This window comes from Nicotiana tomentosiformis, chromosome 9 (assembly GCF_000390325.3).
Source record: "Nicotiana tomentosiformis chromosome 9, ASM39032v3, whole genome shotgun sequence".
Taxonomy (NCBI): domain Eukaryota; kingdom Viridiplantae; phylum Streptophyta; class Magnoliopsida; order Solanales; family Solanaceae; genus Nicotiana; species Nicotiana tomentosiformis.
The window spans coordinates 108,184,022-108,211,644 of NC_090820.1; the positions used below are offsets into that span (position 1 = coordinate 108,184,022).

At 37.2% G+C, this 27,623-nt stretch overlaps 1 protein-coding gene and 2 long non-coding RNA genes across 4 annotated transcripts; 2 read left to right on the plus strand and 1 right to left on the minus strand.

Annotated features, from left to right (window-relative positions):
* Positions 1-7,332: 7,332 nt before the first annotated feature.
* LOC138899342 (uncharacterized) lies at positions 7,333-9,404 on the minus strand. The gene is made up of 4 exons (XM_070185506.1): positions 9,029-9,404; positions 8,762-8,874; positions 8,588-8,656; positions 7,333-7,683 (listed from the first exon to the last, which is right to left on the minus strand). The coding sequence occupies exons 1-4, from the start codon at positions 9,402-9,404 to the stop codon at positions 7,333-7,335; spliced, it is 909 nt and encodes a 302-aa protein (XP_070041607.1).
* A 7,735-nt stretch (positions 9,405-17,139) lies between these two features.
* On the plus strand, positions 17,140-17,746 carry LOC138899625 (uncharacterized). The gene is made up of 2 exons (XR_011411374.1): positions 17,140-17,331; positions 17,550-17,746. It is a non-coding gene; the product is annotated as an uncharacterized lncRNA (long non-coding RNA).
* Positions 17,747-18,762: 1,016 nt separating this feature from the next.
* On the plus strand, positions 18,763-20,159 carry LOC104102400 (uncharacterized). 2 transcript variants are annotated; one of them, XR_011411375.1, is made up of 2 exons: positions 18,763-19,490; positions 19,576-20,159. It is a non-coding gene; the product is annotated as an uncharacterized lncRNA (long non-coding RNA). The 2 variants fall into 2 exon arrangements; XR_687690.4 differs by having other exon boundaries at positions 18,763-19,485.
* Positions 20,160-27,623: the final 7,464 nt, after the last annotated feature.

Consider the following 27,623-nt stretch of genomic DNA (forward strand, 5'->3'; position numbering starts at 1 on the left):
TTCGTAATTATATATGTTTGATAACAAGGCATAAAGAGAAGTTCATACTCCCGAATTTATATACATTATCTTAGTCTCATAAATTACAGTATTCTCCTTATCGGGACTTCATATTCAATTGAGAATTGTCTTCTTCCAGTAAAGAGAGCAGAGAGCCTATATATATAGTATTACAGTATTTTAATTACAATCGAGCTATAATCGATGTGCAGGCCCCTATTGGGCAACCTCTAATCAGATGGTAAGTTATATACCGAGCCTACTATGGCCGAGCGCCTATGAGCGAGCCCGCATGGCCGAGATACATAGCCTAGTATGGCCGAGCGCCTATGAATGCCTATGAGCAAGCCTACTACGGCAGAGCAGTTATATATACCGAGCCTTATAAGGCCGAACAATTATTTTACTTACTATGTTGAAGGAGTTTAGTCAGTATCAGCAGGTAAGTATATCTCCAGATCATCTTTGACTCCCAGTTACTTTCAGTTAGTATATTATCAGTTCAGTTTCAACTTTTAGTTATGTTATTGCCTTCTATACTCGGTACATTATTTTGTACTGACGTCCCTTTTTCTGGGGACGTTGCATTTCATGTGTGCAGGTTCAGATAGACAGGGGTAGACCTCCTCAGTAGGTGTTTCCAGAGTTCAGCCTGATCAGTAAGCTCCACGTCCTTCGGAGTTATCGGGTCTAGGTTTTCGTGTACATCTTCTGTATGTATGTGTACATGTTATAGGTAGGTCGAGGCCCTATTCCGATCATAATATATCCATCAGTAGAGGCTTGTAGACATATCTTGTCAGTTAGTGCACTATGTTGGGCTTGTAGGCCTGGTATGTATATTTTGGTGGTTTGTCAGTTGTAGTAGTTATGACGGCCTTGTTGGCCCAACTTTATATTGATGTTTAGTGTCATGCCCCAACCTCGGGGAGCGCGGCTGATGCTCAACCGATTGAACCCGGTCGAGCAAGCCTGGTAAACCTTTCCTACCCGACTCATTCATGATCCAAAAAGGGAATGCGTCACCATTTGTAAAACATGGGAGAGATCACTTATATAAATATATAAAAGTTGCTAGTTCATTTTTCATTATATGCATTATGCCATAGTTAAGTTTCCAAAATTCAACTCAATCCAACGACCGCCCCAACATACATACATGACCCACAAAAACGTCTACGGAGCCTCTAAGGGTACAAAAGAGCAACATGACAATACCGGCAACAAGGCCCTGACTATACCTCAAAATATGAAAACTTATACAAAAGAAGGACTACATGACCCCTGGGAGAAATGGGGCTCACCAAAACTGTTGTGAGGAGAGAAAGAGAGCACCACTATCTGCGATCGGCACTATCTGCGATGGAACCACCTACATCCATTCAAAGATGTAGCGTCCCCGACAAAAGGAATGTTAGTACTGTCGAATAGTACTAGTATGTAAGGCAAACACTAATCTTAGTAGAATGAACAGTGAAACAAAGAGAAGGCAGTCATAATAATCAATAAGTACTTCATAGAAATACAAAGAAAACACCAAGTAAGGTTCACATAGTTTCCAATTCAATCTTTCCATTTTTTAGATTAATAATCTTTAGTGCCAAAGCCACAACTCATAATGCCACCATGTTTTTACACGGAGTCCGGTCTCGGCCTGACCGCTAAGCCATACCAAGTAAGACATATCCATATCCACAATGTAAATAAATAGTTCCAATACAAATTCCACCATGTGTACGGCATGGCGTCCGATCTCGGCCCGATCGGCTAAGCCATCTCACTTGAGACATAACCTCTTCCACTTGTTCACTCAATTCACATCTCTTTCCCATCTTTCATTACATGGCACAAACAGCCTCATTTATTAAATAGTTCTTGGAACTTGGGCACATTTTACAATTCAAGCCTTTCCCTTTTTATTCAATCAAATAACGTCATCATTCGTGTCGATAAGTACCATCATATAAGGCATTTCACACATAATGGAAGGAGCTTGGAAAATCATAGTCATGTTCTCAAATAGCATTATGACATGGTAAACATGTAAAACATTTAGGGAACATGAATCTTCCAACCCAACACACTAAGACAAACAATTCTAGTATGATCAAGTCGAAACTTATACCAAATATTCAGACACCAGGAGTTCAATTCTAGGAAGAAGAGAGTTAGCCTTACATACCTCAATTGCATTTCTTTAGACTCTACAATTTTTCGGAACCCTTAGCAACCTCAATCTATTTAAGCAATATACAAATTGAATCTAAAATTAGGAAAACATTCATGGTTCTAGTTCACTTCTTATTTTTCCCACTCTATTTATCACATGCATGCAAGATAAATAACCCTCCCACCCATGGACCATCTTATTAATACCCCATTAGAGCTATGTTTGAAATTAAGAGCTGGGGTGATGAAGTCTTACCTTTTTGGATGAAGAAATTGAGTGCTCTACTTGAGTATTTCCAAGCTTTGAGTGATGGATGAAGATTGATTGATGAAAATTAGTTCCTCCCTCTAGAACCCTCTCTCTCTCACACTAGAAATATCAGAAATGAGCTCAAAATAGACTAGATGGGGTGTTTTAACGGAATGGAGGTCGAGTTTTAAATTAAAAAAATGGTGCCCCGATACAGGTCTGCGGTCGCATATGTGACCGCATAATGGTTATGCGGTCTGCAAAGTGACCGCATAAATGTCCCTCAAGGGCCTGAACTTACGGCCTAGGTATGCGACCAGTATGCGGTCCGCAAACTCGTTCTGCGGTCGCATAATACACCGCATAACTCCCTCCGCAAAAACTCAAGAGGGATTATGCGATCGATATGCGGTCGCATAATCGACCGCAAAAAAGACCTTAAGTTGGCCAAATTTACTGCTTCACTCTGCGGCCATTATGCGATCCACAGAGTGATTATGCGGCCGCATAATGGGCCACAAAAATGCGCTCTTCTGCGAAATATTTTCCTCACAGTCCGTAGGGTACTGTTCAATCCAAAAATTTCGAACTGCGGCGAAGAATTTTCTACTATAGTAACGCAGGAATCTAACTTAGCACCACGAAACCCCAAGTTTTTGGTTTAAATTTTTACGGGTCCTTACATTTAGTGAGCGCTAGTTTCCATTCACTTTTATATTTTGCTTCACAAATTGTCTTGCAAGGTGGCCCAAGGCCAAAATGTGACATTATATTTTCAGAGTCCCTTAGTCGCAAATTGGTACGCTGGGTTAGGTGAGGCACCGGGTGCCAGTCTCGCTCCCAGGTTTGGGGCGTGACAACTGGGACCTTCTCATTCGCGCTTTTCACACTCCACTCAACACTTGCAGCTGGATTTTCCTTTTTTACTCCAGTTGCTACATTCATCTCAAACGTCATTGTTTCCTCACCCACTCTAAGCATGAGTTTTCTATCATTTATATCCAGTATAGCTCTACCCGTTGCTAAAAATGGTCTTCCTAGGATGAGGGGGACCTCCTTGTTCTCCTCCATATTTACCACTATGAAATCTACAGTAAAGACAAACTTATCTACCCGAACTAATACATCTTCCACTATCCCCTCGGGTATTATAGTTATTTGGTCTACCAACTGCAAAGATATTGGTGCAGACCTTATCTCTCCAAGCTCATTATCCAGTTTCCTATAAATAGAAAAAGCCATTAAATTAATTGAATCACCATAATCACACAAAGACTTATCAAAATTAAGAGTGCCTAACAAGCAAGTTATCGTAAAACCTTCTGGATTTTCACACTTCTGTGGGAGTTTGTTTTGGAAGATCGCGCTGCAATACTCTATGAGCTTAACCACTGAGGTCTCTTCTAGCTTTCTCTTCTTTGTCAGGATTTCCTTCAAGAACTTAGCATAAGTTGGCATTTGGGAGAGAACTTCAGTAAATGACCAATTTACAGTAACTTGTTTCAACATATCTAGAAATTTCTCAAATTGCTTGTCCAGCTTCTCTCTATAAAGCTTCAGGGGAAAAGGTAAACATGCATGTACTTACTTACATCATCAGATTCCTCCCTTCTTGAAGTTTCCTCCTTCTTCTTTTTCTCAGCTCCCTTCTTGCCTTTCTTTTTCTCAGTCTTTTTATCATCTTCAATTTTCAGCTCCTTCCCACTTTCTTTTTCAGGCGCAACTTCTTTGTGAATTGGAGTGGGATCTTTCAACACTTGTCTGCTTCTCAAGATTACAGTATTTACCATTTTTTGGGATTCTTTTCAGTATCAACTGGCAGAGCACCTGGAATTCTCTCAAATAATATAGTTGCAATTTGTCTCACTTGTCTCTCCAAGTTACGCAAACCTGTCCCAAGTTCTTTGATAGTTGCATCATGAGCATCCAATCTCTCATTAGTCTTGACAATGAATGACTTCATTAGATCTTCTAATCCAGACTGAATTGGTTATTGAGGCTGAAACTGCGGCCTCGGCTGATTCACAAAACCAGGACCTCCTTGAAATCTGGAGTTATTTTGTTGACATGCATTTGTTGTACCCCTAGGTGAACTCTATCAAAAACCGGGGTGCTTCTGACCCATTGCATTAAAGTAATAATTACCCACAACATTAACTTCCTCAGTTAAGGCTTGACACTCATGAGTAGGGTGTCTTCTTTCACATATATCACATGCTACATGAGGCTCAGTATGTATCAAAGCTAAAGTCAACTTCTTTATTTATTTTGCCATGGCATCAAGCTGAACTTGTACCTATGTGTTAGCATCAACCTAGTGAATACCAGTTGATCTTCTTCTTTCAGCAATTTCATAGGGCCACTGATTTGCATCTCTAGACAATTCATCTAGAATAGTGACTATCTCCTCTGGTGTCTTCTTCATCAACAGACCTTAAGCTGTGTTGCTCAATGTTCTGCGTGAAGCCAGTGTCAATCCATCCCAAAATTCTTGGAGTTGCATCTAGAGTTCAATTCCGTTATGTTGACACTTTCGCACTATCTCCTTAAACCCCTCCCAAGCTTCAAACACAGTTTCAGTCTCATTGTAACGTAAGTTATGAATTTCTCTTCTAAACTTGCCCGTTTTAGCTGAGGAGAAATATTTAGCAAGAAATTTTTTGGTCATCTCCTCCCATGTTCTAATCGATTATTGGGGCAAGCTTCGATGCCAGTACTTTGCATCATCTTTAAGTGTGAAGGGGGATTCCCTTAGGTAAGCTTCATCTTGTGACACATCATTGTATTGAAAGGTGCTCATTATCTCCTCGAAGTCCATCAGATGATTATTTGGATATTCGTTTATCTTTCCTCTGAAAATGCAACTATTTTGAAGCGTTTGGAGCAACCCTTGATTCAGCTCAAAATTATTAGTTGCCACTGGATGTGGCCTCACACTTGACAGGCCTTGGTTGTAAACTGGTCTAGCATAATCACCAAATGGTCTCCCTTGGCCGGGAGCTATGTTTCTGAACTGGTCTACACCCACGGGCTGATTCTGAGCTATTCTTCGAGCCCTCTCCTCCTCATAAGCAATTTGTGTATCTCTAAGTGTTGCTTCTTAAGCATCCCTTGCAGCTATCTCTCTGAGTTGGGCTGCCCTCTCTCAGTCAAATTAACATTATCATCCTCTCCATCTATGTCTTCCTTGGTTGAGGATTGCACAACCTTATCTACTTTCTCGGTGATATTTCTTTCCTTCCTCAACTATCGCAGTTGCGTATCAATTTCTAGTTCGTATGGTTGCAATTCTTTATCAGAAGATCGAGTCATGCACCAATCTAACTTGTAGCATACGCACAATCAAAGAGCACCAAATGTAAAAAGGGGAAAATAAAATAAAATAAAATAAAAAATTCCTAAATTAGCACTACAGACTATTTCAAACACTATTGATTACCAATCCCCGGCAACGACGCCAAAATTTAACGAGCGCAAAACACAATAAAATATGCTATCTAGTCGAATATAGTAAATTAAAATATCGTATCCACAGGGATTGGAGTTAAACAATATTATCGTAGTTTATAGCTAGATTTCTATCCAAGATGATCAACAATTTAGGGTTATGTGATTAAAACTAAATTTAACTAAGAATCTATACTATTGGCTAATGACAATCAACGCAAGTATTAAGCAAAGGAAGTTATCAATTGGGAGAAGATAGGGTCAATAGGATAGGTGCAAGATAAATGTTTGGTATTTAAATCTAGATAATTCACTTTTAATGTTCAAGTGATTCTCTCGAATTTACTTGATTATTAGTTCAATTGATTAGTAGAAACTCCTCTCTAGAGTAAGTTTCAACCTCACTAGATGAACCAATTTTAAGCACGTAAAGATATGCAAGAATTCATAGTGGATTGGTCTTTTGGAGAACCTATCTCAATTATCCTCCTAACTAAGTTTAATAAATTATTCAACTAGCCTCTTCCGATTACTAAGAAGAATTAATGACTTCAACCAACAAAATATAATGCAACAATATCACAAGTTATATCTCTCTCGATTACACTAACAAGTGAATATAGATGCAATAATTAAAACATCCAAAACGATTCAATACATAAAACTAGAGTTATTTATCCACAAATAAGTATCACTATGCCAAATCTATCAAACCCTAAAGAGAACTACTCTATGGATATGGAGTAATTCATCTTAACAATGTTTAAGTTAGAGGAAAACATAAAACAATCCAAACTCTTGTCTTGAGTGAGGATTGAATGATAAAATCCTTGAGTTTTGCTTCTCCACCTCCTCCTTGGCTTACTTAGGTCTAAGATATGTCAAAATTTCCAAAAATAATATTTTTCCATGTATTTATACTAAGTAGGGTCAGGCCCGAACGAAAATACCTTTTCCTACGCGAATTTGGAAAATACTTTGTAAAAAATACACAGGTGCGCCGTATGGGGCGACGCGCCAGGTAGGGCGGTTATGGGGAAATCCAAACAGCTTTTAATTTGACAATAATATAAAAATGTGCAGCCGCGGCGCGTGGAATAGAATGTGCAGCCGCAGGGCCCCACGCGTCGCGGCTGCGGTGAATTCTCAGAGTAATTCATTTTGCTCGCTTTTTTATATCCAGGCTCGATCCTTGACCTCCGAACGTCATCCCGGCTTAATTTCTTAGGCTTTTACTCTGACTTCAAAGCTCCAAATCACTCGAATTATCTCCATAACATTTACATAGCTTGAAATCCTCCTACAAGGCATAAAATACACAATTAGTGCAGAACACTAGCAATTAAAGCTCAAACTCAATTAAAGTGCAGTAAATTTTAGTGCAATAAGCGGCTAAAGCACGAGATTATAGCCTACCATCAATCACCTTTCAATAATGCATTAAATACATCCATCTGGTATAATTCTCAGTCATTAGAGGCGGCAAGTTTAATAACTGACCTAACTGTCACCAATTTAGCAATTGGTGAGAAAGTTTCATTATAGTCCAACCCTTCTTGTTGGTTGTATCCCTTAGCTAATAGTCGAGCCTTAAATCTTTCTATCTCACTATTAACCTTATACTTGATCTCGTATACCCACTTAGATCGTATGGCATTCTTCCCAGGAGGCGAGTCAACAACTTCCCATGTTTTGTTTTCTTCCAAAGCAAATATTTCGTGCTTCATTGCTTCAATCCACTTAGGGTCTTTTGCTGCCTCTTTGAAAGTGTGAGGCACTCTTAAGGCTGAAAGAGCTAATATGCTTCTTCTGCACTTCTGTGATAGTTGATCATATGAAAGGAAATTAGAAATGGGGTATTCAAAATGTGAAAACTTTGGACCATTGGTCACATAGTCTTGCAACTATATGGGAGGTTGTTTAGTTCTGGTAGAATGCCTAGTTGCTATAGTAGAATTGAACTCATACATGGGAAGACTAGTGGAATAATTGTTAGGAGTGTAGAGGCATGGGGATTCTACTATCTCTAAATTAGTACCAGGAACATCTGAGACAGGTACTGGATTAACAGTACTGTCTACTATTGGATCTTCTATCTGGTCAGCAACTTCATCAACAAGTGTAGTTGATTCTTCTACCTCTTATGCTGTTACTGAAGGAGGAATGTCATACAAAAAATCTACATATTGATCCACTATTGGTGGAGCAGTTTATTGGTGTGACTTTGCAAAAAAAAAGTCATTTTATCTAAAGACAACATCCTTGCTAACAAAAAAGGTGTTAGTAGATAAATCATATAGCTTGTAGCTTTTTTGAGTGGTAGAATAGCCCATGAGCACAGCTTATTTTGCTTTAGCTATAAATTTATCCTCCTTCAACACATTAGTGGTATGGCACAAATAACCAAACACCCTCAAGTGGGCCAGTGAAGGGTCCCAACCATACAGTAATTCAAAAGGACTTTTCCCATCCAGAATTCTATAAGGCAATATTCATTATATAAACTACAGTTTGCGCACATTCACCCCAAAATGTATGTGGGATAGATGCTTGAAACTTCAAGTCCCTTGCAATATCTAGAATGTTCTAGTGTTTCCTTTCCACTAATTCATTTTGCTATGGTGTATACACACAGCTACTCTGATAAATTAAAACATGTGTCTATAAACGCTCATTCCACTCATTGTTGAAGAATTTAGTCTCATTATCAGTCCTAATGACCTTGATTGCAATATCAGATTGAGTTTTCACCATGCATAGAAATTGTTTTAAAATAACTATAGTTTCACTCTGCAAAAATGCATTAAAAAATCAAGTTGCTCTGGAGAAATCATCCCCATCTATGAGAAAGTAGTTTTTATTATCATGGGTTGTTGTTCGATATGATCCACATACATCCATATGTACTAACTGAAAGGACTTAGTACTTCTACTCTCACTATTAGGAAAGCTTAACCTAGGATGCTTTGCCAAAGGGTAAACAGTGCACTTATCATGAACAACATGATCTACTTTATGATGTAAAAAGAGATATGTTGCATTACTAGAATAGAGGCATGACCTAGTCTTTTATGCCACAATCTACTAGATTCTGCACTTGTCTTGCTTGCTGCATTAGCTTGAGCTACCAGATTCCTGACACTTCTTCCTTTCAGCAGATACAAGCCATCATGCTCCTACCAATCTCTTTCACCCTGCCATTGTAAAGATCCTGAAATATATATAATTCAGGCAGAAAGATGGCAGTACAACATAAATCCCTAGTTAGTTTGGAAACTGGCATTAGGTTAAACTTGATGTTAGGGACATAGAGCATATTTTTTAGCTTGGTATCTCCTGTCAAACCAGCACTACCAATATGTGTGATATATGTGCTATCTCCATTAGGCAACCTAACCTTATTGTTTCCAGAATTATCAACATTCTTCACATCACTTAGTAGATTCAATGTAGAAGCCATGTGATATGTAGCCCCTGAATCCACTATCCAATTTTCTGTATGCATACTTGATGAAAGAGAGACAGTTGTACCTGCCATATGCGCTTGAGATTGTATCTCAGTAGGTTCATCTTTGTTGAGAAAATTCACATTAGCAGGTCTCCATTTCTGGCATGTGAGGTCCCTTGAGTGATGTTCACATTAGCAGGTCCTGCAACATTGTTAGTTAATGAAAGAATACCTTTTGATTATTGGCCTTTTGTATGGTGTCCTCTGTTATTCTTGTAACCATCTGGATAGCCAATTAGCTTGTAGCAATTCTCCTTAGTGTGTCCTCTCATGTGACAATGCTCACACTGCACAGGTTGTTTCATCTAGCGATATGGCTGACCTCTCCCAACTTGTAATGATATAGGATCAACCTAGTTTATCCCAGTGTTACTGGTGCTTATGGTTTGTTGGATCTCATCTTGTGTGATCATGGCATACGCTTGATTGAGTGTTGGATCAACTATCTTCTTGAGGATCTGCCTACGTGCTTGATCATAGGTATTATTGAGACCATTCAAAAACTTCATCATCCTTTATTGCTGAAGATGTACCACATGCTCCTTCAATTTTTTGACAACCACAATTTGGAAAAGGCACTAAAACGTCATACTCAGCCCACAATTCTTTCAGTTTGATAAAGTACACAACAACAATATCACTTCCTTGCGATAATTTCAAAATTTCACGGTGCAATTGAAGATCCTTACTCGATTCACTTTGTCAAAACGCTCCTTAAGGTCTCCCCATACGGCACGAGCATCATATGCATAAATGATTCCACTGGTTAATTTCTTTGAAAATGAGTTCATAATCCATGAATGGGCAATCGCATTACATGTCTCCCACTCCTCATCATGAAGCGCCTACTTGAACAGTGACTTTGTACAAGTTCCTGTTACAAACCCTAGCTTATGTTTTCCTTTCAGTGCGAGTCGCATTGATCTACTCCGTAGACCGTAATTCTCAGATCCAGTGAGTTCGATCGGAGTCAAAACCAGACCAGGCATATTAGAAGGTTGCAAATATAAGGGATGAGTGTGATCAATTGTTTCTTCCGTCATTGGAGATAAACAAAGAAGCTCAAAGAAAGAAAACCAGAGAAATGTCGAAATATTGAACTTGAGAAACTTACGAATTGTCCAGCTATGCGAGTGATATCAACCACAACACAAGCAATTCACTCTCTTATGGCTCTGACACCATGTTAGAATTAGCCATGGAAATGAAGAAGAAAAGTGAAGCAGACAAGCATCATTGGGAATTTTTACTTATGGCATTAACTGAATAAATTGTACATAGGTGTACAAGCTGTAATATATAGCTCCACTAACTAATTAACCGACCTACTCTAACAATAATAATAAAAGACTCTAAATTTGTGTTATTTACATATTGACCCCAAAACTAATCTAACATGTTATACTTCAATACAAAATGAACAATTACAAACGCCTATTTATATTTACAGGACACACACATAATGAGTGAAATTAAAATATATATAATCTGGACAAGCCCAGACTTAGTCGGGCCTATTGGGCCACTAGGTTGTGGGCCACTTAAATGGACTCTAACAATAGGCTAAGTAAATAGAGAATTATACACACATAGATATTGCGTATATAACATACTAATGTTGATAAGGTTGTTATAAACACATACCGAGTACAAAGGCAAATGCAGCCTTACAGTCCAGTTTCATATGAATTTAATATTTTTTATGTGATGTATAAATTTTATGTGTAAAGATTCATTAAAATTTTAATAAATAACAAGTTTGTCCCTCCCTATGCTTAGAGTCTCAATAAAAATGCTACTTTTTACTATTCATATTTAGTGTAACCACATAGATTTAATTAGTGATTAGCTCTATAAATTTAGTTAATTGCACAGGTTAATTAGTATAGTTGTGTTTAGTTATTAATTGATTTGATTTTTATTTGTCCAATTCAGTTTTGAACCTCGTGTGTGTTTATCCTTAGGCTTAGCCTCATAGAAATTGGGCCAGTTTCGGGTACACAGGCCCATTAGAATTATATGGTCCAATAGGAAAGGGCAGGTAGTGAGTGTGAGACTAGGGGCTAGTTTCTTTAGGCCCAAGCCTAGTTGTTTGTTGTGTTAACCAGAGGTAAAAGAAAAGGAAAAGGGGTAAATTAAGAAGTAAAAGTGATAGAAGATTCTAGGAGGATGTAGAAAGGATTGATTTGCAAAAAATGAGAAAGAGTAGGAGTGCAAAAGAGAGTAAAAGAAAGTTACAACTGTTTACCTAGAAATAAGGGAATCATTTTCTGTATTTTGACAGATACACACACTCATATTCTCTAATAACAGACTCTGGACATTCCCTCTCCTCACAGACCTTACCCTCATCTTTTCTTATATATATATATTCCCTTACTCATTCTCTCATAAAGTGACCTGACTGAACACACACTCCTCTACAAAATTCATTTTTCTCTTCACACTGATTTCTGCATTTCTTCAAAGAACTTACTCATATTCTATACAGATCCTATACACATTCAATCACGCCCTCATTTTCATCTTCCACACACACACCAGTAGCTAAAAACACTCTGGAATTCCAATCTAAAAGGCGAAAAAATCAAAAATGGTTCAAAGCTGGCTGCCTAACTTCACTATTTCTGGGATTTTCGAAGTCATTATGGGTTCTTTTTTGTTCTTCTGCATCCTAGCTGGTTTGAGCTGAAGAAGCTGTGTATTTCTTGTTGTTTCCTCCGTTGGAAAAATTAATCCCCACAAAAATAATATTCACGGTATATGATTATAATAAATGCGGATTATTAAAATATTGTAACTAACGGTAATATTAAGAGAAACAAGGACACCGAGATTTTTACGTGAAAAACCCTTCTGAATAACAAAAAACTCACGGCCCAAGAGTATCAACTGATTTCACTATAGCAAGGATTTTACACTTTGTGGTATCGAATAAAATACTCCAAGACCACTAAACACTCAAAAGAAATAATTCTCTTTTGATTTTTTTCACCTCACTATAATACCGCTCAAACTCTCTATATTTTTCCTCACAAAGTATTTTCTTCTTACTCTGTAAATCACTCTCTTTCTCTTTATTTTGGTATAATTATAAATAAAGGTAGAGGCACCTATTTATAGTTGAAGAATGCACATATTGATGTATGCAATGACATTAATTTACTTCAAAAAAATAGCTGCCCAAATTAAACTTCTAAATTGGTTGGCTTGACAAAACCAAAAGAAAGTTTCATCTTCTTTCACATGGGCCATGGGATGGACCCAATAAAGCTCCCCCTCCAGTCCCATGCACTTGAAGGAGGTAACTCCAGTTTTTCATATAGAGTTCATGCCGACAAGTTCTTTGCATAACTCAAACTTGTCTCTTGGTACCACCTTAGTCAGCATATTTGAAAGATTCTCACTTGTATGGATCTTCTTGACCTGCATAGATCCATCCTCTATCCTTTCTCGAATCCAGTGATATCTCACGTCGATATGCTTCGTCCTTGCATGATACATGGTATTGTTTCTCAGGTCTATTGCACTTTGACTATCACAATAGACGACATACTCCTTTTGATGTAATCCAAGCTCTCGAAGGAACCATTTCAGCCAAACCATCTCTTTGCCAACTTCAGTAGCGATAATATACTCTGCTTTAGCTGTAGAGAGTGCAACACACTTCTGCAACTTTGATTGTCATGATATAGCTCCCACTGAAAAAGTGAACAAGTATCCTGTAGTAGATTTACGATTATCAAGATCACCAGCCATATCAACATCTGTGTAGCCCTTCAAGACTGGATCTTATCTCCCAAAATATAAGCATTAATCTAAGGTTCCTTCTAGATACCTAAGTATTCACTTCACAGCTTCACAATGTTCTTTTCTGGGATTATCAAGAAACCTACTAACAGTACCGACACCATGAGCAATATCATGTCTGGTACATACCATTGCATACATCAGGCTCCCGACGGCAGAGGAATATGGAACTTTAGCCATTCTTTCTTTATCTTCCTTTGTTGGAGGACACATTGTCTTGCTCAACTGCATATGACTAGCAAGAGGCGTGCTAACTGGTTTAGCACTCATCATGTTGAAGCGTTAAAGTATACGTTCAATATACTTATGTTGTGACAACAACAACTTACCATTTGTCCTATCTCGGACAATCTTAATTCCTAGAATTTGTCGTGCTAGAGCCAAGTCTTTTATGTCAAATGACTTAGGACAAATCTTCCTTCACCTTGGCAATCAACTTCTTGTCTTGAGTCCTACAATAAGCATGTCATCCACATATAACAACAAGATGATAAAGTTAATGTTAGAAAATTTCTTATTGTATACACATGGATCTGAAAAAGTCTTTGTGTACGTTTGACTTCTTATGAATGAGTCAAACATCTTGTACCACTGCCTACGTACTTGTTTCATCCCATAAAGACTCACTTTCAACTTGCACACCATGTGTTTCTTTGCCTTTACATCAAAACCTTCTGGCTGCTCCATATAGATCTCTTCTTCCAAATCTCCATGTAGAAACGCAGTTTTCACGTTCAACAGCTCCACTTCAAGATCTAGGCTAGCTGTCAAGCTCGAGATTGTTCGAATATAAGTCATTTTGACAACAGGTGAGAAAATGTCATCAAAATCAATACCTTTCTTTTGTTCGAAACCTTTTACCACCAATCGAGATTTGTGTCTGACCAGCTTGCCATTTCCATCTTTCTTGAGCTTAAAGACCCACTTGAACTTGAGTGGTCTTTTGACTTTTGGAAGTTCAACCAGTTCATACGTATCATTCTTCTGTAAAGAATTCATCTCTTCTTGCGTGGCTTCCATTCACTGGATTTGTTCCGGATGAGATAGCACCTCCTTGAAATTCTCTGGCTCACCCTCATCAGTGACGAGGATATACTCCAAAGAAGGATATCTTATGGACTCTACCTTCTCTCTTTTAGATCTTCTCAAAGGTTGTTGTCCTTCTTCTTGTAGTTGTTGTTTTCCTTCTTCCTCTGGTTGACTAGGGTTGTCCCCCTACTCCGCAACCTCTTTATCTATGCCTTCCGTGTGCCATTCTTCACCTGTGGAAGGATTACGTATAGGTACAGTAGGAGTAGTAACAAATTTAGTAACTGTACCATTATCATTTTTGGTATTTGTTGATTGATCACTATCAATTCCGACCACATTTTCTCTGAAGATCACATCTTCGCTTCTGGTGATCTTTTTCCTTTCTGGGTCCCACAATCTGTAGCCGAACTCTTCATCTCCATAACCGATGAAGATACACAGAATAGCTTTGTCATCCAACTTCGTTCTCTGCTCCTTCGACACATGTGCAAAAGTTTTACATCCAAACACTTTCAGATGGCAGTAGGACACCTCTTTGTTGGTCCAGACTTTCTCTGGAATGTCAAACTCCAATGGAACTGATGGACTTCTGTTAATCAAGTAACATGTTGTGCGAATTGCTTCACCCCAAAATGACTTAGGTAGTTTTTTCACTTTGAGCATACTTCTCACTTTTTCGACAATAGTGCGATTCATCATTTCAGCTACACCATTGTGTTGTGGGGTTCCAGGAACTGTCTTCTCATGTCTGATTCCATGGCTTGAGCAGTAGTCTTCAAACAACTTTGAAGTATACTCTCCTCCATTGTCTGTCCTGAGGCGATTTAATTTTTGACATGTCTTCCTTTCCACCAGAGCATGGAATATCTGAAATACTTGAAATACCTGGTCTTTGGTTCTTAAGAAATAAACCCACAATTTTTGTGAAGCATCATCAATAAATGTTAGAAAATATTTGTTACCTCCCATTGATTCTACATCCATTGGACCACAAATATCAGAATATACTAAATCAAGTATATTTAATTTTCTTCCATGAGTTGCTTGAAATGATACCCTGTGTTGTTTTCCAAATAAATAATAATCACAAGAATTCAGAGTTGTACCTTTTTAAAAATGGGATGAATGAACTTTTGGATAGGATTTGTAGTCCATTATCATTGATATGGCCCAATCTCCGGTGCCATAAATATGTAGGCGTATTATCTAAAGTCGAATGTAATCCATCTTCACATATCTCAACGGTTGTCTTGTACAATGTGTAGGGAGAAACTCCTTTAGCAATCACCAATGATCCCTTGGTGAGTCTCCAATTCGTATTGGCGAAGTGATTCTCGTACCCGTCTCGATGTAGAGCGATCCCTAAAATCAAATTCGTTCGCAGATCTGGTACGTGTCGCACATCTTTTAAAACTAATGTGCATCCAACATTTGTCTTGATACAAATATTGCTAATCCCCGCAATCTTTGAGTGACTGGTATTTTTCATCTTGACCATTCTAGAGTCTCCTACTTTGTACCTACAGCAGAATTCTCTTATCGGTGTGGCATGGTAGGATGTTATATCAAACACCCATTCTGACTCTTGGCTTGCTAAGTGCATGCATTCCCCCTCCTCATGAACGAAGAGAACTACCGAATCATCGTTGTGCACTGCAGCGACTGTGATCATTCTTCTGGCCACTACTCTCGCCTCGACCTTTCTTTGGGCAATCTTTTTTGAAGTGACCGTGTTGACCGTAACTGTAGCAAGTTCTACCCTTTGACCGATTTTTGGACTTTCCACGGAATTTGAATTTATCACGGTTACTCAATGCTCTATAAAAACCTCTTCCTCTGTTTTCCATGATAAGAGTCTGTCCCTAATTTGCGGGCTTCTTCCTCATCTTATCATTGAGTAGGATGGTTGATGTGACCTCCTTTAAATCGATGGTATCTCTTCCATGCAGGATGGTTGTTGCCAAATTATCATAGGAAGATGGCAACGAGTTTAGAAGCATGATAGCCTTATCTAATTCAGTGATTGTTTCTCCAAGGTTTTTCAGTTGCGTGATTAATCCATTGAACATATTTAAATGGGACAAGAAATTTGTACCTTCATTCATATGGATGGCATAAATCATTCATATGGATGGCATAAAATTATTTTCTCAAAAATAACTTGTTTGTTAAGGATTTGAACATGTATAGACTTTCTAGTCTTTTCCAAATATCACATGCACTATTTTCATCCCCGACATTATTGAGTACCTCATCGAACAAGTGCAGGCTGATTGCACTAGCCGACTTCTTATCCATGACTGCACATTCCTCTACTTTCATGGTTTCTGGCTTTGCCACTTTTCCATCTAGTACAATGTCTAACTCTTTTTGGATTAGCAGGTCCTTCATCTTTCTTTGCCATATGGAAAAACCGCCATTACCACTGAATCTTGTTACTTCATACTTTACTCCTGACATTTTTTTTTGTCATAGAGTAAAATTGACTGTAAATAATATTTCTGTGAATAAGCAGAACATGTGCTCTGATACCAGTTGTTGAGAAAATTAACTTCCACAGAAATAATATTTACGGTATACAACTATAATAAATGCGGATTACTAAAATACTGTAACCAGCGGTGATTATAAGAGAAACAAAGATACCGAGATGTTTACGTAGAAAACTCTTCTGAATAAGGGAAAAACCACGGCCCGAGAGGAGCAACTGATTTCACTATAGCGAGGATTTTACACTTTGTGGTACCGAGTAAAATATTCCAAGACCACTAAACACTCAAAAGAAATAACACTTTTTTTATTTTTCCAGCTCACTACGATACCGCTCAAACTTTTTATATTTTTACTCATAAAGTATTTTGCTTCTTACTTTGTAAATCACTCTCTTTCTCTTTATTTTGGTGTGATTACAAATGAAGGTAGAGGCACCTATTTATAGTTGAAAAATGTCCATATTGATATATACAATGACATCAATTTACTTCAAAAAATCAACTTCATGTTCTTTCACATGGGCCATGGGATGGATCCAATATCCTCACCCTGCAATAGCTGAGGTTGATCTTCTGGATTTCAGACCTTTATTTGGTCTCAGTTTTGTGATTTCTTGCTTTAGGTATGTTGAAATCTCATCTGCAGGAATCGTTCTAGGATTGATATAGCATCTAATAAAGATTGATTTATCTTCTAAAAATGACGATCCATGTTAAAAATGATTCCTGCAGTAGTGACAAATTATAATCTGTTGTTTGTTCATTTTCCTGCTGCGCGTGGTCATCTGATCTTGTTAAAAATGATTCCTGCTGACCAATGGCTTTTTCCTTGTAAATTAAGAGGCTTGGTTGGAGAACAATGGGAAGTATACATCCCAGGAGGAGATGTTTTACAAAGGATAATGAATAGGATGCATAGATTTAGTATTAGATTAACGAAATTTGTAATTTATATTATGCTTTACACCTAGTGCATGATTGTTCATCTCTTCAGCCATGTATTTAGTTAAAATAATAGAATTGACAGCTTCTGAATTACATTCATTTCTACTCTTGCTTTGTTTAATGTTGGACGGATTTTATGTCAATGCCAGACTCTTCAGAGTATGGATTTAGGCTCAATGGGCGTGAATCCAAATGGGCCTCGCATGACCACATTGGCAGGCCCACTGGCCGGTCAATCCTGGACAAGGCTCAAATTCGAGCCTGGCTATGCTGCTTGTTTCGAGTCTCAATCTTTACATAACTAAGCAATATTTAAAAAAAATAATACATCTTGGTAGCAGCAAACTTAATATATCAATAGTAGCAACAAAAATATTTCTTCTATAGCATAACCTAACCAAAACGGAAACCCCAACAATATGCCTGCACCTTTGTAACATAAAGATTTGTCCCTTATTTATCTCCTAAGCTCCCTTAATTCCCGACACTACTTTTATGATAATACATATATTATTTAACATTTGTTTGACTAATTTTATATTATTTGATTTTTGATTCTTTCATGTTTGTATATTTAAATCTAAATGATATATAACAAGTATATTAATTGACACTTTAAATATTTTACAAATATATTAATTATATATAGTGTTTACTTCAGAATAATTAAGTTTTATACTGTAAATATTCTACAAATATACTAGTATATGCATAGTTCTTTTCTTAAATATTTTTATATTTATGGTATATTTCTAGTATAAAATATTTTATATCTTAAACATACCATGAACCATCCCATAAATAAATTCCAGCTAATCACATTATTAATATAAAAAATATATGCATATTTTAGTTGAAAAATATAGGTTATATATATATATATATATATATATATATATAAGTAAAAATATTTAAATTTATTTTTTATAGGTAAGAATGGAGATAGAAGGTAGCAACAATAAAGGGAGGGACGGGGGGGAGGGGTGGTTGCCGTTACAAAGGAGTGAAAAAAAGGAAAGTTTTACTATAATGATGAGAGAGAAACGATATATATATTATTAGAATAAAACTAACTCCTTAATTTGAGGGTCAGTTTATTTTTAAAATATGCTAGAATTATAAAAATAAATTGCCATTTATGGAATAAATGAAGAATACTATCATTAATGAAAATAATATTAAATAAAGGATTAGGCATGTAAAAATCTCATGTTTTTGTGGCTCAACTTCAGGCCCATGTTACACTCTACAAAGGCCTGCCTCTTTCAGAAGGGCCTAGCTCTTTGTGGTTCGCTTTCAATTAAGTCAAATACTGATGAGAAAATTACCATCTATAGCCCCTCAAAATTTAATAGCCCATATTTTTGCTCATTGATAGAAAATGGCCTTCCGCTCCAAACATATTACATCTAATAGCCTAAAATGTCTATTTTGTACAGAACACTTCATTGATGTAAATACAATCTACTAAGCACATTAATTTCTTCGTTGCACCAATTTAACGTAAATGTACTACTTACATTAATCCTAAAGCCACATAAACTAAAAACCCACCTAAAATAGCAAAGTATATGTCCGTCACACGTGCCACCTATATAAAAAGCTACGCCAGTTATGCTTTTTTAGATGATGAAAATTAATGAGTGCCTCGTTGATCTCTATGTAGCCCATGCTCACCACTTCTCTTTTGAACTTTCTTGAGAATAATACCAAACAGTACTCACACTCTCACAAAAACAAAAAAAACTTAAAAAGAGAAACAATTTAGTGTCTCTCTCTTTTTCTCTTTAAGCTTATCAGCTACTTGTATCCATATCCAACAACATCAATGGGTGAGGTTTGCTTTGCTCTTTACCCTTTTACGTTTTTTTTTTTTTTTTTGGTTTTTTTGGTTGGGATTTCTGTTTTTTTTTTTGTTATAGGAAGAGAAGAAGAAACCAGAAGAAGTAACACAATTTATATAGTGACGGTGGTTCGCAATCTTCAAATTGAAACAAGGAATTAAGTCCTTTGTGGTTGGTGCTAAGAGGTATGTTCTGAATTGGGTATTTGCTGGCACATTGCAATTGGAGATTGAGCATCATTTGGCCATGATTTAGGAGTTGTGCCAACGCTCCTGGCTTTATGTATGTATAATACATCGGCATTGAAGATCTCAAATTCCTGCTTCTTATCTTAGATTTCATTTTTCTACTTTGGAACTTGAGTTGGAATTGGAGAAGAGAGGTTTTTGGACGAAGGACGAAATTGTGTTTCTTTGATAGTTGGGTCGATGGCTAGCCTTTTAATTAGTTTTGGACTATAAAATACATACTGTAATTTTTTAACTAGCGGATGATACTAGTTTCTAGCGGCCGGCTATAAATGAAGTTTGCTCAATACTGATCGAGCATAATTTTTACATAATATATACGTTGTGTTCTCTCGTAAGTCTCATTCTCTGGTCACTTGGATGTAATTTGCTTTAATTGAGTGGAAATAATTTCAGAACTTTTTTCTGAATCATCTAGAATTTTGGTATGCCCGTTGTACTTACAAAAGCCCGCAGAACTATATTCAAAAGGAGTCACATGCAAACATGGTAATCACATCCTCCCATACCATTTGGCCTCGCACTAATCGAAAATCTTACGAGAATAAATAATATTCGAATCTCGTAGTTTGTTTTAGGTGCGATTAATAATAAATTGATGTGATTATGGGTATGATTTCCGTGGCATAGTCATGATACGTAACCTCAATTTCAGTTGCTCGTTCGCGTGACTTGACCCAACTTCAAATAACAATAAAATAAACATGTCGTAAATTACGGATGCGTTTCACGCGGCGTGATTTGTGATGTATACGAAAACAATAAATGCACGACACTGTGACTTGTTTAAATAAATTTATAATTGTTTAAAATAATTAAAAGTGGTATAGAAGCAGTAACACATAAAAAGTTTTAAACACGCAATAATTCAGATAATTAAGTCAAATATTAATCGCTAAGCGATCATATTGAAACCACGGAATTCGGGAGTGCCTCACACCTTTTCCCTGGTTAATAAAATTTCTTACCCGGTCTTCTGTGTTCGCGGACCATAAATAAAGTCAATTTCCTCGATTTTGGATTTTAACATAAATCGGTGACTTGGGACACCATAATAATTATTTCAAGTGGCGACTCTACTTTAAATTAATAATCTCATTTCGAATAATATCATTTTAATTGGAAAAACCTCCTTGTCTTCGAAAAAAGGAGGTGTGACAACCCCTGAATTAGCTTGAAACCTTAGAAGTGTCCGAATCATCAAGGCACATGAGCATCAACAACTAGAAGAGTTGGAATGACCTTCCATAATGTCGGATATTAAGAAATTTAAGGCACTAAGGATTCTTGATTTCGACAGTATAGATTTTCGTAAGGGGAAACTCCCTCGAGGTATTTTTGCTTTACCATTCTTGAGGTATCTGAGTTTTGAAGGATGCATCTGTAACGATCCGATCGGTCGTTTTGAGCTCTAGTGTGTCGTTCGACGGTTTGAAGTCTTGAGTAGTTTCATTTCATATTTTATGACTTGTACGCGTAGTCAGAATCAAATTTCGGGAAGTTCGAAGTTGATTCGGATGGAAAATCTAATTTCAGAAAATTTAAGTTGGGAGAACTGACTAAGATTGACCTTTGATTTAAACGATCTCGAAATCGGGATTTGAAAGTTCCAATAGATTCGTATGATGATTTCGGACTTGGGCGTGTATTCGGGTTGGGTATCGGGTGGTCCGGGAGCATTTCAGTACTTATTATTAGAATTTCATATGTTTGGTTTGAAGTGAATTTTGATGTTATCTATATCCGTTTGAGGTTCCGAGCCTTGGAATAGGTTCGTATCGGGATTTGTGACTTGCACGAAAAGTTTGGCTTCAGTTCGGGATGTTTAAGTATGAATCGGACGCGTTAGTCGAAGTTTGAATATTTGAAAGTTTAAAGAAGGTTTCAATCATCGATTCATGATTTTGATGTTGTTTGGTGTGATTTGAGGCCTCAAGTATATTCATATTATATTTTGAGACTGGTTTATGTGATTGGATGGGGTCCAGGGGGCCTCGAGTGTATTTTGGATGGTGTCGCGCTCTTATTTGATGTTTCAGCGCCGTTTCTTTGGGCATAAAGGGAACTATATTGAGAAAACGACCTTTGATTTGTGATTAGATTAAACTATTAGATCCGTATCATAATTACAGAACCCTAGCAACAAGAATCGTCGAATTTCGATGTCGTATGAGAGAGTTTATGCCTATTTCCATGTCGGACAAAATTTTTGGTTTCTAGTGCGAAGCTTTGTTTTTCGTGAGCGAGAGAGGTTCCACGAATGCGAAGAAGGATTTCTGGGTTGACAGGGCAATGCAAAAAATTGCTCTTCGCAAATGCGAATGTAACGACCCAACCGGTCGTTTTGACATTTAGAACCTCGTTCCCCTAAATAAAACTTTCCGTATATGCTTTAATGATTTATGACTTGTGAGGATGGTTGGTTCGGGATTTGAAAGTGTTTGGGTTGAAATCGGAACACTTGGTTCCTTAAGTTGGCTTTATAAAGGCTAAGTTTGACTTTGATCAATATTTTGAGCAAACGGACTCGGATCAGTATTTTAACAGTTTTGGTAGGTCCGTATCGTGATTTGGGACTTGGGCGTATGCCCGGAATCAAATTTCAAGGTCCCTACCCCGAAATATGGAATTTTGATGAAATAATTAAAAAATATTTAAGTTCAAATAGTAACTGGATGTCGAATTATGTGCAAATGACCCCGGAATAGAATTTTAATAATTCCAACAGCTCCGTATGGTGATTTTGAATTTAAGAGCGTGATCGAAATTTTATTTGGAAGTCCGTAGTAAAATTAGGCTTGAAATGGCTAAAACAAGAATTTAAGTTTGGAAGTTTGACCGGGGAGTTGACTTTTTGATACCGGAGTCAGAATACAGTTTCGAAAATTTTTATAGCTCCGTTATGTCATTTATGACTTGTGTGCAACATTTGAGGTCAATCGGAGTTGATTTGATAGGTTTCGACATTTGATAGGTTTCGACATTTGAAGAAAAACCTAGAAATTGATATTTTTGATTTTTCACCACAAAAATGGTTATGGAATTGGATGGAAATTATATATTTGAGTTCTTGAGATTATGGGTAACGATTCTCTCCGGAAATCTCCGAAATCCGCACGTGGGCCCGAGGTGAATTTTAGGAATTTTACCATTTTGGATAAGGTAATTTATTTAATAGATAAATTTCGAATCATTTAGAATATATTAAATATTTTGTATAATATTTGGATAGTTTCGGATTTTTCGGCGTCGAATCAAGAATTCAAGGCGACGTGGTAATCGAAAAATAAACTTTGAGACAAGGTAAGTATCTTGTCTAATCTTGTGAGGGGAAAATTATCCCATAAGGATTAAATTAAATAATTATTGCTAATTGCGGGGGCTACGTACGTACAAGGTGACGAGAGTCCGTGCGTAGCTACTATTAATGCTAAAGTTCGGGTAATTTAGGACTCAAAGCATGAATTACTTGTGTGAATTGTATTCTTTATTAATTAAATTTTTTGATGTGTATATTGTGAATTGTTGTGAAGGGTAGTAAAATATAAAATTTTCATATGCTTAATTTTTGTTTAGATTAAATAAATTATTAAAAGAAATTATTCATCCCCTCAAATTTATCTTATAATAAACATACTCTCATTCCCGGAGGTACATAAGAAAAATGCTCTCCTTTCTTGTGGAGCGGGACGAACGCCTCGGCAGGATAGATGCATCTATGGATCGTGCCGCATGTCCCTCGGCAGTGTACACGACACTCTGGATCGGGCCGAACGACCTCAGCAGAAATCGTGCTTAATAATAATAATTACACGATACCTTAATAGTTTATTTCAGCTTGCGAAGCTAATTGATAAATTGGAGAATCCTTGGGATTTAATAAATTATTATTCCTGTTTGTTAAGGAATTAATTGTTATCCTTGTAAATGAGATTAATTGATAAATTAGAAATTATTTGAATTGAAGGAATTTAATTAATATATTGAGAATTGTTGCATTTGAAGGAATTTGATTAATTCCGCTGGTTAAATAAATTATTATAAATTCTGTGAATCATGCTGATTTAGAAATTTTAGTTTTATTTCAATTATTACTATTGACCCATAGTGAATGTCAAAGTCGGCTATCTCGTCTCTACCACTTCGAGATTAGGCTTGATACTTACTGGGTACACGCTATTTTCGTACTCATACTGCACTTGCTACACATTTTATTATGCAAGTACATATATGTATAGCGGCCTTGTGGGCACAAAGGTATGGTTAATAATTGTGGGGACATATGTGAGCTGCATTCTATATTACGATCCGCAGCTAACAGAGTTTCCTTCAGAATTATTATATTTTCCTGTCTAATTTGTATTCTGGACAGATGCTGTATTTTATTTTTAATTCTCTAGTAAATGTTCATGCACTTGTGACACCGGGTTTTGGGAATGGATGTGAATTGTTTAGAAATTTAGTTGCTAAAACTATTTATCATTTACTCTATGAATTTTATCTTTACTATGTCTTTGAAGAAATTTTTATTTCAAAAATACTAAAATAGGTAATTAAGTTAATTGATTATGGTTGGCTTGCCTGATAGTGGTGTCCGGCGCCATCACGACCTTTTTGGATTTTGGGTCGTGACAACATAGTATCAGAGCACTAGGTTTACTTAGGTCTCACGAGTCATGAGCAAGTCTAGTAGAGTCTTGCGGATAGGTACGGAGACGTCTGTGCTTATCTTCGAGAGGCTACAGCTGTTAGGAATACTTTCCTTCTTGATTCCTCATCGGTTCATGGGGAGATAAAGAAATAGAGCAAACCAAGTACCTGTGTCTTACCCTTTCAAGGAAGGGTAAAAAATGATATTATATATATAACATATTTAAATAAAAAATAAATAAATCCTATTTTTTTTAAATCCTATTTTGGGTGGATTTAAACTGAATTAGAATTAAGAAATGGGATTATAGGGATAAGGAATAAATTAAACAAACAAACAATGGATAAATCCAAGCGATCTTTTCGTAGGCGTTTTCCCCCGATTCAATCGGGGGATCGAATTGATTATAGAAACATGAGTTTAATAAGTCGATTTATTAGTGAACAAGGAAAAATATATTCCTTTGAGGCTTATGCCTACATTTTCTTCATATTCAATCTTATGCGACGTGAAGCGCTTGTTATACATGGAGGATCGGGGAAATTTTTAACGGTACTACAGATGTAGTGTAGGATGCTTCTCCCTGTGTAATTAATTGGGCTATTGTTATCGCCTTGCGAAAGGATGCTCTGTCGTTTCAAGTTAAGTATCAATACTACCTAAGGTTTTGAAATTTGGCATTAATTGTTACGATAATTCGTGCGTTGTTATCGCACAGCGTTTATGTAATAGTAGAATGCATGTCTATGTGTCAGGGCAGTAAGCGACTTGAAAGAAGGTTTTCTCAGTACATGATTCAGAGGTTCCATGTTTTAATTCCAGCGGAGAAATGACAATCAGACTATGAATGTTCAGGTTTGGGGTTGATGGAGTAACAAAGCTTGATATTTTCGAGTGTGGTAGAGTTCTCAATTTTGATGTGGTGTCATCACCTTGTAAAATGCGTTAAGGTTCGCCAGTGTTATGGTTTTCTTTAACTCGCCTTCACGACGGGGTGTTAGGAATTGGTATAAGAGAAACAGTCATTAGAGATCGCGGTGTGTAGTGATTCAGGATCAAAGCAACGTTTCTAGTATTGATGTCTTGAGAAGGATGATTGTCAGAAAGGTTTAAAGCTGGTAACGAGCTATTGGTTCAAGTGCTGCAGAGACGGATTTCGAGTTAAGGCAACAACTGGGAAGAGAAGGATGAGGAAGGACATGTGGAAGGTGCCTTACGGTGGTTAGGTTCCAAAAAGTGTAAGAAAATAGAAGCAGAGTAGTTGCTTAAAGGAGATGGTTGACCAAAGTGGGAGAGTGGAAAGGTAGCACATGGGTTACGTGGTAGGATGATTACACGTCTTGAGGAATGTTTGGAGTGATTTGGGATGTAAAATGGACGGTGACTAGGTCTACGGACTTAAGCTGTAATATTAGCTGCTACATTGAGGAAGATTGGATACAACAAGAGGGAGTTGCTTGATATGAAGAAGGCTACAACATGACTTTGGATTGGAATGTATTGTCGCACCTCTAGTTGACGTCCATGAGGAGTGAACGGACTGGTGCAACTGGTGAATGAGCTCGAACTCAGGATGATCTACTGATTTCGTAGTAATTGCACCCAGTGCAGCGACGTTGGAATATGCCAGCATGTAATTTCCACAGGTGGGTTATCTCCTGTAAGCAGGTTAGCAGTTGCGTGGTGTTAACGAAGCTTCTGCGAAGAATTCTACTGGCTACCCGATAAGAGATTTAATCTGTAAAAGTGGCTAGTGGTTCAGAGTGGTTATTAAAGGTTAATAGAAGGATTTCGAGAAAATTTGGCGAGTTGCGTGTGTAGGATCATGTCAATGATGAAGAAAGAATCTCGGTGGATTCCAAAATTTTGTAATTGTAGCTTCAAGCTAAGTTGGAGAGCCCCACCGTCTATGATTGAATTGCGTAGTGTCAACTTGTGCGGTTTCTGGTTATCGGTGTATTAGTGGGTCATTGCAACTAAGGAAAGAAAATATTAGTGGTAATTTGAGCAAAGGATTTGGGGAATGTGTGCCATATTTGGCCTTATCAATTCATATGCAGATTTTTGGAAGACTCGGAGTTTATGCTTTGTGTAGATGTAATGCACAGGAAAGTGAAACAGTCGGATATTTCCTTGATAAAGTGTCCATGTGCTAGCAGGGCCTTGGAATTGATCATGTTTAGGAACAAGTCAGAGCAAGTGACTCTCAATAACGGTCTTAGTGGATTCAAAAATTTAAAGTGTGGTGTCTAAGGATTTCGAGTCTATAGTATGGTTGAGTATCGAGCTATTGCAGCAGATTATGAAACGGGGCTTGGAGTACTTTGCGTTATTTTTCGGTTGTGGTGTAGCAATAGAGAAACGGAAGAAAATAACTTCGGATTCATAAAAGAAGTATCAGAATGGGTGTACCAGTTGAAGATGTAAAAAGTGCGCACAAGAAGGGATATGAGATAATTAGTGGGTTTTAAAATAGCGTGGTCTCGTGAAATAAGGTCACTTGGGATGAGTGCGTATTTGAGTTCGTGATTTAATGAATGGAGCTATTATTATTTCTAAGGCAAGTTGAGAGTAAATTGAGAAAATACAGATCGGCTAACAATGATTGAATCGGCACGATGGTGGCAATGATCAGTTCCTTCATTGCATTGAATTATGCATGTGATTTGTGGCGGTACGTGCAAGGCTTGACGGTCGTCGTAATTGATTTTATTTGGAGGAATTCAAGTATTATGACATGTTATGCGTAGAGGGATCCTAGAAGAGTTATGGTGGTTTAGACCACTACTCGAGGCTGGTATTTTTTACGGATATGGGAATTCAGTCACGTGTTGCAATGGTTCTCTTGAAATGAGTTAAGAAGAAGGTTTCTATATGATGAAGTGTTTACCCTATTAGTGGTTCGGGAGTTATGATGGAATTCTTGTACTCCTGCGCATTGGCGTAGTTAAGTGCACTAAGTAGCATGGGATTCGAAAGTTAAGGATTTAAGATTTCGGTTCGATGTTGACAAGGATGTCATGAGCTCAGATGAGCAGGAAAGGGATTTAGATGTTTAAAGTAAGATGGTATTATTTTTGGCATCATCTAAGGTTGATGTCAGGTGTAAGAGACCTTGTGTATTGATTTGTGGATTCCTGATATGCTTTATAGCATTAGTGTAACCAGTAGCATGGATTTGTAGACTTGTTACCTGGTGGGGAAGGTAGTGGGAGCGTGTCTCACGG